Raw genomic sequence first — 16,000 nt, forward strand, 5'->3', positions numbered from 1 at the left:
TTAATAACTACCAGTAGCATGTGGTTCAGATCCAGCCTGAAATACTTCATTATCTTCTACTATTGTTGATCCTTGATGTCAATCGTCAAATAACTCAAATGATATTTCATATTATAATATTCTGTTGATTTCAGCTCGAACCTATATTGAGCTATTTCCTTGATAAGACTTATTATTCCTCCCACAAATTTTGGAGGATGACCCGGCTTATAATTGGCAAGCGAAAACCAACCATGTGATAACACTTTCAGTTTTCCACTATATTTCATTCACTTATTTAAAATTATTTATAAATCAATGATTTTATCAATTACGATTAAGTTGAAATGAAAAGATGGAATATTATGTTTTTACTAACCAAGCCAACCATAGCGATGACCCTAGCTGCGAGAGACAATTTCACGCAGCAGATCTTCATGTCATCATCCATTGAACTTGAACACAAATATTCCTGAGTTATCACAGCACAAAATGACACGATCAGACGAGGATTTTCAGAAAAATTACAATGAATTCGGTCCAGGAGCAGTACAGCATCTCAGCGGGGGAGTGAACACTGATAAAATTCAGGGGATTTTTGCTGGATCGCTAAGCCCGGTCGAGCATTTTATCCGATGGGCATAGTTTTTGATGATCTTACGGGGAAACGCGAGTGTTTTGAAAGACCGAGAAGGTAGCGACCATCCGCTCAGGAAAAGGACTGACTGTACCGACTACACTGTTGGAATGTAAATGTGATGGGTAGGATAAGCTGGAAGCTGATGTGATACCCGCAACTCTAGTCCGCTCTTCACACCTCACCCACTACTCCACTAGAGCAAATGCGTGAATGCGAGTGCAGTGTTCGTTCAGCCAGGCGAAAATGTTAAGACTGCCGCAGTGTTGTCAGGACCCTGGACATTTCCCTTTCGGTGCCAAATTTCCCGCTGATTCCCTGGCTGCTATCAGCAATCCATTCTCTTTCATCCACCCACCGCATAGCAGCGCATGCGCGTGCTTCAGCGTGTGCAATCATTACAGTCATGCTCGCTGATTAGGGCCCCGAGATAGACAATGAAGTAACTCTCACGTTGTTTGGTCACTGATAATGATAATGCATGTTCCTTTAACCTGTTCACTGATTTATTAGTCCAGTCATATGGTCGTTTTTCAGGAAACAGCCCCGAAAGAATCTTTCTCGACAGTTCTACATGTATTTTGGGGCCCTGAATTCGAATATGAAATTTGCTGACAAGCCAGAGTAGGGTTGCCACCCGTACTATATAATAAAGTATGTATTGTACTTCATTTGGAGGTCTTGCCGTCTTGTACTTTATACTTTGTAAGCAAGATAAAGTGGTACGCAAAAATACTTTATTTTGCTCAATAAAGTACTATATAATAAGGTACGAGGAAATCAAAACATTTTAGGTTATTAGAGTGGCAGAGACTGTCAGATTTCAAATGAATATACATTTAAAAAAATGGAACGGAACGGCTGATGAGTTCAATAATTTGTATAGAGTGGTTTCATATTTACTCTCTATTCCTGCCACTTCAGCATTTGTGGAAAGGGATTTTTCGGTGATAAGTGGAGAGATGAGAGAAGCAAAGCATCTTTGGATCTCATATGAAATGAACTACCTAATGATTATTTCAATTTGAATGTTGATTGCAAAGATGCTTTGCAACTCTTCACCAGTAACAATGATTTATTGATGATAGCCAAAAGCAATAAGAAATATGTTTTCAAGAATAATTGATTTTTTATTAAATTAAAAATCCATTATTGATTTCATTAATTCATTACATTATTAAACTCATTTTGTATCTCATTATATTCATGTATTGTATTTTGAATATTCATTCAAATTTACTTTATTTGCATGGGCTACTTATAAAAGTTATTAAAAACATAAAGTACCCTTCTTGTCCAGGAGCACATACAAGCTCCAAAATCAAAAAATACTATGGTACTCAATAATCAGGTTTGTGGAGCACTTAATAGAAGAAAAAAATAGAATATATTAAAATGAATACTAATATGAAGATTTTAAACGTTAGAAGCAGAAGCAGTAAATTAAATGTAGAAGAAGATTTTAATATCTAAACTACAGCAAATAAATTAAATAGTGATAAACTAATAAATATCATTGAATTCGATTTAGACAATCCCATTTTTGATAAAATCATACAACCAGAAAATAGAGCATAATATGGAGTATTAGAAATAGAAAGAAAAATAAAAATCTCAGTACCCTTTATGAATTATTTAATCACTACATGTTTCGAACATTGATGCCATTTTCAAGTGATATGAAATAAATAAATAAATACTGCTGGAAGATTCTTATTTTGATCATAAATGTTAGTGTTTTCATATGATTTTATGAACTAGAACTTCAAATATTGTGGATCTAAATTATTCGCATGATTTAACCAAAAATGGGGTTATTGGTGTCTAATTGGATTAAGTTTATTATTTTATCTCTGTTTAATTTTGCCGCTTTATAAATATGAAATTCTTCTTTAACATTCAGTTTTCCACTTTTATTACCATAATTTAGTATTTTCATATTGGAATTTATATGTGTAAAATTATGGCCTGAATCTATCAAGTGTTCAGCAAATGCCAACTTCTGTGTATAATTTTTAGATTTTAGTGCTTGGATATGTTCTCTAAATCTTATATGGAAATTTCTACCCATTTGTCCGATATAGAATTTGTAGCAATCACTACATTTAAGTTCATAGATTTCAGATTTTTTAAATTTATATGCTGTACATTTAAATGATTTTTGATTTCTTTTTTATCAGTTCGAATGCATTAATTGTTGTCCTATAACCTGAAATGAATTTAATCTTTGTAAAGGTTTTCTTATAGCTTTATTAAATATTGTGTTATATGGAACACAAATATATTCTTTATTTCCTACATTTCCTTGATTATTTTGAGTTCTATTCTGTATTAATTTTTCTTTTTGTTTGTAATTCATTCTATCAATAGTTTTGGTATTATATTCATTTGTTATAGCCATATATTTTTTATACTGTTTCACATATTCTCTGAATTCAGAGCAGTCACGTGATCTGCCTTGCATGTGTAGCTCCCTGGCCCTGGCACATGATCTACGTATTCCAGATGTAATCCATCCCTTATCACAGTTGAGTAATCTTTCTTTTGTATGAGGTTTTCGCGGGAAAGATTGTTCAAAATATAAGATTACCATTGTGTGAAACTTATTGTACAAAATATTAGGGTCGGAGATAGTATCACTCAATTGAAAAAGCGATTCCCAGCTCTCACTTGATAGAATGGTGTTGAAGAGATCAATATTATTTTTCGAAAAACTTATAAAAGTTATTAAAAACATAAAGTACCCTTCTTGTCCAGGAGCACATACAAGCTCCAAAATCAAAAAATACTATGGTACTCAATAATCAGGTTTGTGGAGCACTTAATAGAAGAAAAAAATAGAATATATTAAAATGAATACTAATATGAAGATTTTAAACGTTAGAAGAAGAAGCAGTAAATTAAATGTGATGGGTAGGATAAGCTGGAAGCTGATGTGATACCCGCAACTCTAGTCCGCTCTTCTCACCTCTCACCCACTACTCCACTAGAGCAAATGCGTGAATGCGAGTGCAGTGTTCGTTCAGCCAGGCGAAAATGTTAAGACTGCCGCAGTGTTGTCAGGACCCTGGACATTTCCCTTTCGGTGCCAAATTTCCCGCTGATTCCCTGGCTGCTATCAGCAATCCATTCTCTTTCATCCACCCACCGCATAGCAGCGCATGCGCGTGCTTCAGCGTGTGCAATCATTACAGTCATGCTCGCTGATTAGGGCCCCGAGATAGACAATGAAGTAACTCTCACGTTGTTTGGTCACTGATAATGATAATGCATGTTCCTTTAACCTGTTCACTGATTTATTAGTCCAGTCATATGGTCGTTTTTCAGGAAACAGCCCCGAAAGAATCTTTCTCGACAGTTCTACATGTATTTTGGGGCCCTGAATTCGAATATGAAATTTGCTGACAAGCCAGAGTAGGGTTGCCACCCGTACTATATAATAAAGTATGTATTGTACTTCATTTGGAGGTCTTGCCGTCTTGTACTTTATACTTTGTAAGCAAGATAAAGTGGTACGCAAAAATACTTTATTTTGCTCAATAAAGTACTATATAATAAGGTACGAGGAAATCAAAACATTTTAGGTTATTAGAGTGGCAGAGACTGTCAGATTTCAAATGAATATACATTTAAAAAAATGGAACGGAACGGCTGATGAGTTCAATAATTTGTATAGAGTGGTTTCATATTTACTCTCTATTCCTGCCACTTCAGCATTTGTGGAAAGGGATTTTTCGGTGATAAGTGGAGAGATGAGAGAAGCAAAGCATCTTTGGATCTCATATGAAATGAACTACCTAATGATTATTTCAATTTGAATGTTGATTGCAAAGATGCTTTGCAACTCTTCACCAGTAACAATGATTTATTGATGATAGCCAAAAGCAATAAGAAATATGTTTTCAAGAATAATTGATTTTTTATTAAATTAAAAATCCATTATTGATTTCATTAATTCATTACATTATTAAACTCATTTTGTATCTCATTATATTCATGTATTGTATTTTGAATATTCATTCAAATTTACTTTATTTGCATGGGCTACTTATAAAAGTTATTAAAAACATAAAGTACCCTTCTTGTCCAGGAGCACATACAAGCTCCAAAATCAAAAAATACTATGGTACTCAATAATCAGGTTTGTGGAGCACTTAATAGAAGAAAAAAATAGAATATATTAAAATGAATACTAATATGAAGATTTTAAACGTTAGAAGCAGAAGCAGTAAATTAAATGTAGAAGAAGATTTTAATATCTAAACTACAGCAAATAAATTAAATAGTGATAAACTAATAAATATCATTGAATTCGATTTAGACAATCCCATTTTTGATAAAATCATACAACCAGAAAATAGAGCATAATATGGAGTATTAGAAATAGAAAGAAAAATAAAAATCTCAGTACCCTTTATGAATTATTTAATCACTACATGTTTCGAACATTGATGCCATTTTCAAGTGATATGAAATAAATAAATAAATACTGCTGGAAGATTCTTATTTTGATCATAAATGTTAGTGTTTTCATATGATTTTATGAACTAGAACTTCAAATATTGTGGATCTAAATTATTCGCATGATTTAACCAAAAATGGGGTTATTGGTGTCTAATTGGATTAAGTTTATTATTTTATCTCTGTTTAATTTTGCCGCTTTATAAATATGAAATTCTTCTTTAACATTCAGTTTTCCACTTTTATTACCATAATTTAGTATTTTCATATTGGAATTTATATGTGTAAAATTATGGCCTGAATCTATCAAGTGTTCAGCAAATGCCAACTTCTGTGTATAATTTTTAGATTTTAGTGCTTGGATATGTTCTCTAAATCTTATATGGAAATTTCTACCCATTTGTCCGATATAGAATTTGTAGCAATCACTACATTTAAGTTCATAGATTTCAGATTTTTTAAATTTATATGCTGTACATTTAAATGATTTTTGATTTCTTTTTTATCAGTTCGAATGCATTAATTGTTGTCCTATAACCTGAAATGAATTTAATCTTTGTAAAGGTTTTTCTTATAGCTTTATTAAATATTGTGTTATATGGAACACAAATATATTCTTTATTTCCTACATTTCCTTGATTATTTTGAGTTCTATTCTGTATTAATTTTTCTTTTTGTTTGTAATTCATTCTATCAATAGTTTTGGTATTATATTCATTTGTTATAGCCATATATTTTATTATTTTCTTCTCTTTTCTGTGATTATCTTTTGACATGGGAATATTTATTAGCCTGTATATCATTGAATTGAAAGTTGAAATTTTTTGTTGCCAAGGATGATTTGAATCGCTAGGAATTATACAATCTGTATGTGTGGGTTTTCTATAAATGCTAAAATCATGTTTGTTATCTTTCATACTAATCGTTAAATCAAGAAAATTTATTTCATGTTCTTGAGCTTCCATCGTAAATTTTATAGAAGGTGATATTGAATATAAATATAATTTAAAATCTTCATGTGTTTCATCTTCATTATTATACAGACATATTATATCATCAACATATCTGTGCCAATAACATATACATGAACAATTTGGAAAAATCTAAAATAATGAATGATAATAATCCTCTAAGAAAAAATATTATTTTTCGGCAAAGATATGTTGATATGTTGGATGTCTGTACAATAATGAGGATAAAACACATGAAGATTTTGAATTATATTTGAATTCAATATCACCTTCTATAAAATTTACGATGGAGGCTCAAGAACATGAAATAAATTTTCTTGATTTAACAATTAGTATGAAAGATAACAAACATGATTTTAGCATTTATAGAAAAATTACACATACAGATTCTATAATACCTAGAGATTCAAATCATCCTTGGCAACAGAAAATTTCAACTTTCAATTCAATGATATACAGGCTAATAAATATTCCCATGTCAAAAGATAATTACAGAAAAGAGAAGAAAATAAAAAATATATGGCTATAACAAATGGATATAATACCAAAACTATTGATATAATGATTTACAAACAAAAAGAAAAAGTAATACAGAATAGAACTCAAAATAATCAAGGAAATGTAGGGAATAAAGAATATATTTGTGTTCCATATAACACAATATCTAATAAAGCTATAATTGAATTGAATTGAATTGAATTTATTGCCAAAAATCACATACAAATATTTGTACAATACAATCACTAAAGTATGCAATATACAATCACCTAAAAATATACATTTATTGTAACTTGCACAACAATAATTATCAATGTAATCAATGTAATATTCAGCACTGCCAACATAAGAGTCCTTGTGTGTTGGCAGTGAGTTGCGGTTAAATTATTCTGCTTCAATTCAGGTCAAGTAAGAAGCGATATAAAAATTAAAATAAAAAGAGCTAAAGAAAGTATTACAGCAATATACAAAAGTCTCAAAGGCTCAGAAAGAAAAAAAAAATTAAAAACTTAAGAATAGTACATACTATATGACAAAGTAGAATCAATTCAAATCAGTAGCAATTAATCACTGTGACGTCTTGAGGCCATCATGAAGTGAATAGGTATTTCACACAGGGAATACATAAAAATATACGATAAAAAAAAAGATGATGAGGGAACATTTACAATACCGTGTTCGAGAACGTGAAAATGAAAATTGTTTTTAGTAACAATGCTTGTTGGATACAATATTATACTTTATACAACTAGTTTGAAGAATATGTTATGCTCAATCCAATAATCTATGCTTTTGCTTAAATTACGTGTCATTTGTTTATCTATAAAATCGTTTGGAATTTTATTTATAATGTAGCTGCAATAATAGGTAAATTGATGCCTGCATATGGTTAGCTTAATGAGTTCTGTATTGAATCTATTGTTAGGACGTGTATTATGGGGTGTTATGTGTGCAGGAAAATTAGATTTATTCTTATTGATATGGAGTATTATATTTTTCATATAATTCTGTCTTATTGTAGGGACCTTAAATTCAAGAAAAATGTCCCTACTAGGATAGAGTCGAGGTCTTCCTAATGCTGCTCTTATAATATGTTTTTGTAAGATAAATAATTTCTTCAGATGTGTATCATAAGCAGCTCCCCATACTTCATTAATATATTGAAATAATGAGTGAGCGTATGCAAAGTAAATTTTCCGTATAATGTCTATGTTTTTTATTTTATTTATTTTGTAAAAAATGTAAATGAGGTATTTCAACTTTGAGCACAAATAATCTATGTGTTTGTTCCATTTTAAATGTTGATCCAATAATATACCAAGATATTTAATCGTGTGAACCCTTTCTAATGTTTTTTGTGCTTCTGTATTATCTGTAGAGTTTTCATTGTTATTATTTGTTGTCCCTATTTTAAGATTCAAATCTGTTGCTGGTTGTCCAGTTATATTGGGTGAAAAGGTGATATACTTAGTTTTGTCAGCGTTTAAAGTCAGGATATGTTCTTGAAGCCATTTTCTAATAATTATTAGGTTTCTATTGGCTATATTGAAAGTTTCTACCCAGCTTTTGCCGCTGAAGATCAATACAGTGTCATCTGCAAAAGACAGAGTGGTGCAATCTTGGAGGTTTAGTTTGAGTAGGTCATTCACATATAACAAAAAAAGAACTGGTGAAAGCACAGAACCTTGAGGCAAGCCGAAACCTGACGTATATTTAATATCAGTTTGACCCTGAAGATGTAGGTATTGTTTCCTTTCAGTCAAATATGAAGAAAATAAATCATTTGCTGCACCTCTAATTCCAGCCCTATCTAATTTGTTTAATAATATATTGTGAGGTATCGTATCAAAAGCTTTTGATAGATCCATGAACACTGCAAGAGTTTTTCTATTGCTATTAAAATTGTCAAAAATTATTCTGTTCAAGTGGATGACTGCATCTTTAGTAGACTTATTTTTTTGAAAACCAAATTGCTTTTCATTTATTATATTTTCTTTCTCTAAAAAACTCATAATTCTGTTTTTTATTATTTTTTCTAATATTTTGGAAAGGTTACTTATCAAGCTTATCGGTCTATAATTTTCTGGTTTTTTTAAATCTCCGGTTTTAGGTATTGGGATGATTCTGGCTTCTCTGAACTTTTTTGGGAAATATCCTTCATTTAAACATTTGTTGAATATATGTTCTAAGGGTCCAGTTATGTGGTGAGAATTTTTTTTATGAAAGGTCCTGTGAAGTTATCTGGTCCTGGTGTAGATTTGTTTTTCAACTGATTTATAATTGACATTATTTCGTTTGAGTTTGTGGGGTTGAGAAAGATACTGTGCTGACATGAATTTGATAGCGATCGAGGAACTGGGATATCACTTACATTTCCTGATATTTTTCTGGCAAATGATACACCCACGTTAGCAAAGTAATCGTTGAGTATATCTGCATCTAGGCTTATTTCTTTTGTGTTTTTCTTTATTTCCAGCAGCTCGTTAATGTATTCCCAAGTTTTCTTGGCGTTATTCCTATGTTCATCGAACTTCTCATTAAAATAATCTATGTTTGCCCTTTTTATTAAATTATTTAAAGTATTCCGGTAGTTTTTGTAGCGGGTTTGCAATTCAATATTGTTTGGCTGTCGTGAGAGCTTCCTGTGTAATTTGTCTCTTTCTCGGATTGCATTGACTAGACTGGGTGTTATCCATTTTTTTACTGGTTTGTTTTTTTTACTTAATCTGATTGTTTTTGTTCTTTTATTTGTGAGTTGTGTCAATTTTTCTATGAAATTGCTAACCATTGCATCGATATTGTCGGTGTTGTAAATATCAGCCCAGTTTTCAACCTGTAAGTCAGCTATTAATCCGTCAAAGTCAGTTACAGTTTTGGTCCATAATTCCCCTGCTACCGCGTTATTTTTCAAGGCTTCACTCAAGTGCAGTGAAACACTGTAATGGTCTGTTATGTTAGTTTTAATAATCACGCCACGCTGCAGGTCTCTAATGTTTCCCCCCTCCTTGAAAAATATGTGGTCTATGCAGGTACCATTTCCATTCACTATCCTTGTCGGCTTGTTAATGTAGGATTTAAATCCGTTGATATGCAGAGTACTCAAGTACTCATTTGTTAAACTATTGTTTTCTAAAATATTAAGATTTATATCGCCCATTAAAATTACATTGGTAGTCATTCTTGTAGTCATTGGTAGTCATTGATAGTCAGTCAAATATTCGTCATTCATTCTGTTCAAACAAGCGTCTAGACTTGAAATGAAATTATTAATGTTGGTAGCTGGAGAGCGATAAATTAAAATTATTGTGTATTTGATGTTATCAATTGAACAAACTATACAGATTGAATTCGATTCTTCGATATCCAAATCAATTATTTCAAAATGAAAATTTTTATCAACAAATAAACATATCCCATCACACTTTGAATGTTTACTTTTATTCTGTACAACATTATATCCTTCAAGACCGTAAGTGAAATGAGCATCATCCGTAATCCACGTTTCTGATAAGGCAATAATATGAAATTTGAAGTTTATATTTCCTAAATAATGAACCAGTTCTTCAAAGTTTTTATTCAGGCTTCTTATATTAGTATGAAAAAAATTCAATAAGTTGTTATTGCTTATGTTATGTGGTTCGAAAGAGAATAAATCATCTATTTCACTTGTATCATGATAGCCTATGAGATCATCATCACATTCAAGAACTGACATATATTTTTCTATAAGAGTATAATACTATTCTGTAAAATTTATAATAATATTAATTGTAATGAAAAAGAAAAAAAAAACAAAGAAAGTAAGTTAATAAGGAAGAAGATAAAAAAATATGTTAAACCGAGCGGGTAAAGTTATTAGAAAAACCTTTACAAAGATTAAATTCATTTTAGGTTATAGGACAACAAATAATGCATTCGAACTGATAAAAAAGAAATCAAATTTAAATGTACAGCAAAGTACAACATATAGTAAGTGATATAGGTTTGTAGGGAATTTCTTAAAGTTTATGTCGGTAGAAACGTTTGAAAATGACACCTTATAAATTGCAGTTAGTACAAAGTTTGAATGACAATGATCAAGTTGTACGTAAAAAAATTTGTCAAGAGATGCAACATTGTCTTGAAAATGACGACACCCTGTTCAATCGCCTAATTTTCAGTGATGAATGCACTTTCCACATTAGTGGAAAAGTTAACAGACATAATGTACGAGTATGGAGAACAGAAAACCCAAGAGAGACTGTACAGCATATACGCGATTCTCCTAAAGTGAACGTGTTTTGCGCTTTATCTTGTGAAAAGGTTTACGGGCCTTTCTTCTTCCAAGAACCATCAGTAACCGGAAGAATTTATCTGGACATGTTAACCGAATGGTTAATGCCTCAACTCCATGAAGATAGTTGCAACTTCATTTTTGTACAAGATGGAGCTCCGCCTCACTGGTACTCAGACGTCAGAGGGTATCTGGATGAACATCTTCCTAGACGATGAGGGTATCTGGATGAACATCTTCCTAGACGATGGATCGGCCGTGCAAGTGAGGAATACGTTGTGTTTCAGCCGTGGCCACCTCGTAGTCCGGACCTAACGCCCTGCGACTCTTTCTTGTGAGGCTATGTAAAAGACAGAGTTTTCGTACCACCGCTTCCTGTTGATATCGATGACTTAAACAACGAATCACAAATGCTCTTGCTACAGTTAACCGTGAGATGCTTAGTCGTGTGTGGTCAGAATTTGACTACCGTGTTGATATCTGTCGTGTTGCAAATGGTGCACACATTGAACATCTGTAAATGTTCAATAAAAACTTCAAGAATTCTTCTATGTAATCATGTAAGTAATGATCTAAACTTTTAAATAATAAATTCTCTACAAGCTATTCAAACTGTCTATTTCATTTGTAATCACCCGGTATTTCGGACAAATGGGTGGAAATTTCCATATTAGATTTAGAGAACATATCCACGCACTAAAATCTAAAAATTATACACAAAAGTTGGCATTTGCTGAACACTTGATAGATTCAGGCCATAATTTTACACATATAAATTCCAATATGAAAATACTAAATTATGGTAATAAAAGTGGAAAACTGAATGTTAAAGAAGAATTTCATAATTATAAAGCGGCAAAATTAAACAGAGATAAAATAATAGACTCAATCCAATTAGACACCAAGAACCCCATTTTTGGTTGAATCATGCGAATAATTTAGATCCACAATATTTGAAGTTCTAGTTCATAAAATCATATGAAAACACTAACATATGATCAAAATAAGAATCTTCCAGCAGTATTTATTTATTTACTTCATATCACTTGAAAATGGCATTAATGTCCGAAACATGTAGTGATTTAATAATTCATAAAGGGTACTGAAATTTTTATTTTTCTTTCTATTTCTATAAAAAGTAGCCCTATACAGAAAAGAGATATGGAGGATTAATATGTACATAAATTAGTCAATACTTTTGTTATATTTAATTACCTATTCATTATAACTTGAAAATAAGCTGAAACCGGTCATTCTTTTAAAATATTCTGGATATATTTTATATAAATAAATTGTGCTTCAAGTTTTTAATAAATTATTAAAAAATTGTATTTTGAGAAGTGTAATTATCAGGCTTTGGGCAAAGGAGTGCAATTTTTTGCATTAATTTTCATAATCTTGTTCACCTCGAATTATTTTGCAATAGCTCAGAGTTGATTAAATTTTTGAACAGTAACAATATTATGCATTTTTTTCAAGCCGTATAACTTACATTTTGAATTTAGAAGACCAACTCTAAAACTTTTTTGGATTAAATAAAATAAATTATATGTTTCTTTTCCTATAATACTAGCCTATACTATACAATTCTTTCTGTATGAGCGTATGCTTTGTAGCAAATAAAATTAATTTATCTATTCAATGATATATTATCATTTTTGTCATACCAGTATGTAATCAATAACTTTCCAAGCTATCATGTTCTTATTTGGATAAATCGAATAATAATAGATAATTACATACTATAATAATTATTATAATAGATTTTAATAGTAGTCAGTGCAGGTTGCACTACAGCCGGTTAAATTTTAACCATGATTAATTCCACAAGAACCAATCAGAGAAGCCGTCTTTTCAAAAATGCCTTCTCTGATTGGTTCTCGTGGAATTAATCATGGTTAAAATTTAACCGGCTGTTGTGCAACCAGGCCTAAGTCATATTCAAGGCAATAATGTGTATTCTTGTAAGTATATAAGAATGCCACATTGAATTATGCGGCCTTTTTGAATATACAGGTAAAAATAGCATGTACTTTATTTAAACCTAATGTACTTTATTTTTTAGGCCTGTGATTACCAATGTACTTTATTCTTCATGAAAAAAGGTGGCAACCCTACGCCAGAGGGCGGCTTCACCTCCAAAACCACCAAAAACGGCCAAAATTTTGACCTTTTTTTAAATTTTTCCATTTAATCTCGAAAACCTTGAGTTTTTCTACAAAATTAAAGATAATAAAATTTACAATAAATTGAGTGGTCGCGCAGGACTCTACCATTTTTGGATCCGAAGCTACAAATTATCAGAAAAAGGGGTATTCTTAAAGCGATTTTCATAATTATGCAAACCTACCACTTCTTCCCTACACAACTTGGATCTTTCTCCAGTAATGATGAAAAACCACACATCACGTGAAATAACAATTGATTCTGAACAGGATTCCTCAGGAATTTTCAAATTTAGTAGTGTGGGGAGGGGAATACACCCAAGAATATAAAATCTTGTCATACAGCCAAAATACTAGCCTATTACAGCCTATTTTATATAACATTTACGTTAATGGATTGCCACCTGTGATAAAAAATGGAGAGCTCTTCATGTATGCAGACGACACTGCTTTGATAGTAGCCCATAAAAATTCCAAAATAGCCGAAAAATTGATTCAAGATGACTTTAATAATATTCTTCGATGGTCACATGATAGGAACTTGATTATAAATAAATCCAAGACAGTGGTCCTACGCTTCAAAACAGCCCATACTAAAGTTAATCCTCCAGTTATGAGAAATCATTATTGTAAGTGTCTTTATTTGAATAATAGTGATCCCTGCACATGTACCCCTTTGAAAGTTACAAATAACACCCGTTACCTTGGTGTAATCTTGGATGATAAACTAAAATGGGAATCACATATAGATCATATTTCGAAAAAGTTACGTGCAATCAGTGCTCAAATCTTCTTTTTACATAGAAATATACCACCAGATTGTCTTTATCTAATTTATAAATCATTATCAGAATCCTTAATTAGGTATGGCATTGAGGCTTGGGGATGTGCTGCAAACTACCTATTAGACAGGGTAGAGCGTATCCAATTCAGAACTCTCAAATGTATAAAGTCCGTATCTAACCGATTAAATTTCACAATTCATGATAAACAATCCGTTCAACGATTTTTTCACACACTCACTCCAAAAAAATTCTATCTATATAAGTTAGCATTAATGTACAGAAATAATAAATTATTCTTACCGACAATTTGCACCTATACCTCAATATAATCTTAGAGCATTCAGTGTATATTCAATTCCTAGATATAATAATTTTCTACGGAAAAAGATAATTGAAATACACTATTCCAAAACTGTTTAATTTGCTCCCTATCATCATCCGAGATTGCTCCAAGGAAGATATTTTCCAACTTGTCATTGTGAATGACTTTCATTTGTGACACTACTGCTTCAATACCTTAGTCTACACTAGATTGAGAAAAATAATTAATTTTTTGCTTTTTTCATTTTTATAATTAGGCTTACATAAATATTAGTTTGCTGGTAAAATGGATTTTAGTATTTGTGAAACACCGCCGCCTTAGAGTGACTTACTAATTTTTCATAATATATATATATTTATATATCAAACAATTTTCATATACTATATGGATGGATAATTAACGTTTGAGACTCCCGATCACTTATTATATTTTTTTGTTTAGTATTATCCTTAACTCTGAATAAGATTAATTAATATCTTTTGATGCTTACTTACTATAGAGTATCAAGTTTATTTTATTTTAAATTTAATTTAGTTTTATGATTTGAAGTTGTTGAGTTTTCCATTTTTTTAAATTTCCATTAACCCTATACCACCCCATTAATCATCCTTAGTTCATCTAATACCCCATACTCCTTTTAAATTCCTGAACTCCCAGTTACATAAATTTTTTTCTTAGTTTATTGTTAAAGTTAGCATTCATTCTATTTATGTATTTTATTATTTGTAGGCACCTGCTGTAAAATCTTTTAGGTTTAGCGGGACCAATTTCATGCTTTTCACTGAATAAAATGATTGATTGATACAAATTTCTCATCACAATATCTTTTCAAGGCCTTCCTAACAAAAAAAAAAAAAAAAAAAAAAAACATATTTCGGCTGAAATCATCCTATGACGAGGGTTATGTTTTATGAGAATCACCCATTAGATACATTTCAGTATTTCCTAGTGGGAGGAGCACGCATAAGTATACAGATAGGATAAAAAACTTACGGTAACACTTTTCACGTTCCTTGCCCTATTACAAAAGGTAAGGAAAGTATTGCTTTCCAAAAAAAATAAGGTACCCCAATTTTTAAATTTCCATACGTTTCAAGGTCTCCTGAGTCCAAAAAAGTGTGTGTGTGTGTGTGTGTGTGTGTGTGTGTGTGTGTGTGTGTGTGTGTGTGTGTGTGTGTGTGTGTGTGTGTGTGTGTGTGTGTGTGTGTGTGTGTGTGTGTGTGTGTGTGTGTGTGTGTGTGTGTGTGTGTGTGTGTGTGTGAGTGTGATCCCGAGCTCAGAAGCCGGCCCTTAAAAAAAATAAGGTACCCCAATTTTTAAATTTCCATACGTTTCAAGGTCTCCTGAGTCCAAAAAAGTGGTTTTAGGGTATTGACTCTGTGTGTGTGTGTGTGTGTGTGTGTGTTGTGTGTGTGTGTGTGTGTGTGTGTGTGGTGTGTGTGTGTGTGTGTGTGTGTGTGTGTGAGTGTGATCCCGAGCTCAGAAGCCGGCCCTTATAACTTTTGACAGAATGATCAGATCTCCTCGTACTACAGCTCATTCTTCTCAGCTCGTGAAGGCGGCTCAAAATCATGTAGCCTATCATAACTATAATTTGGCTCGGATACACAACAGCCGGTCAAATTTTAACTGTTAATAATTCCACGAGAGCCAATCAGAAAATTTTTTGAAAAGACGGCTTCTCTGATTGGCTCTCGTGGAATTAATCAGGGTTTAAATTCAACCGGCTGTTGTGCAACCAGAACTAGAGCTGCTGCAACAATAATTATTATGCGTACTTACCGGTAAAGCTGGGGTTTCATTCATATGTAAATGCCGTCGTCAACCACAACAGGATGAGGATCTCAGATTGGGTAGATTTTTATTTGTATGAATAACCTAAAAAAATATGTACAATTATGTTTTTATG

The 16,000-nt window shown here is 31.8% G+C and overlaps 1 protein-coding gene across 1 annotated transcript in view; it reads right to left on the reverse strand.

Moving 5' to 3' along the window:
* The window catches only part of LOC111063426, a 56,278-nt gene extending 55,397 nt beyond the window's left edge, over positions 1-881 (reverse strand). Inside the window, exon 1 of the mRNA XM_039432650.1 lies at positions 359-881. Within this exon, the coding sequence (XP_039288584.1) occupies positions 359-430 (72 nt within the window). The 5' untranslated portion in view covers positions 431-881. The remainder of the gene's footprint in view (positions 1-358) is intronic.
* Between the last annotated feature and the right edge of the window lie 15,119 nt (positions 882-16,000).

This window comes from Nilaparvata lugens, chromosome 7 (assembly GCF_014356525.2).
Source record: "Nilaparvata lugens isolate BPH chromosome 7, ASM1435652v1, whole genome shotgun sequence".
NCBI lineage: Eukaryota > Metazoa > Arthropoda > Insecta > Hemiptera > Delphacidae > Nilaparvata > Nilaparvata lugens.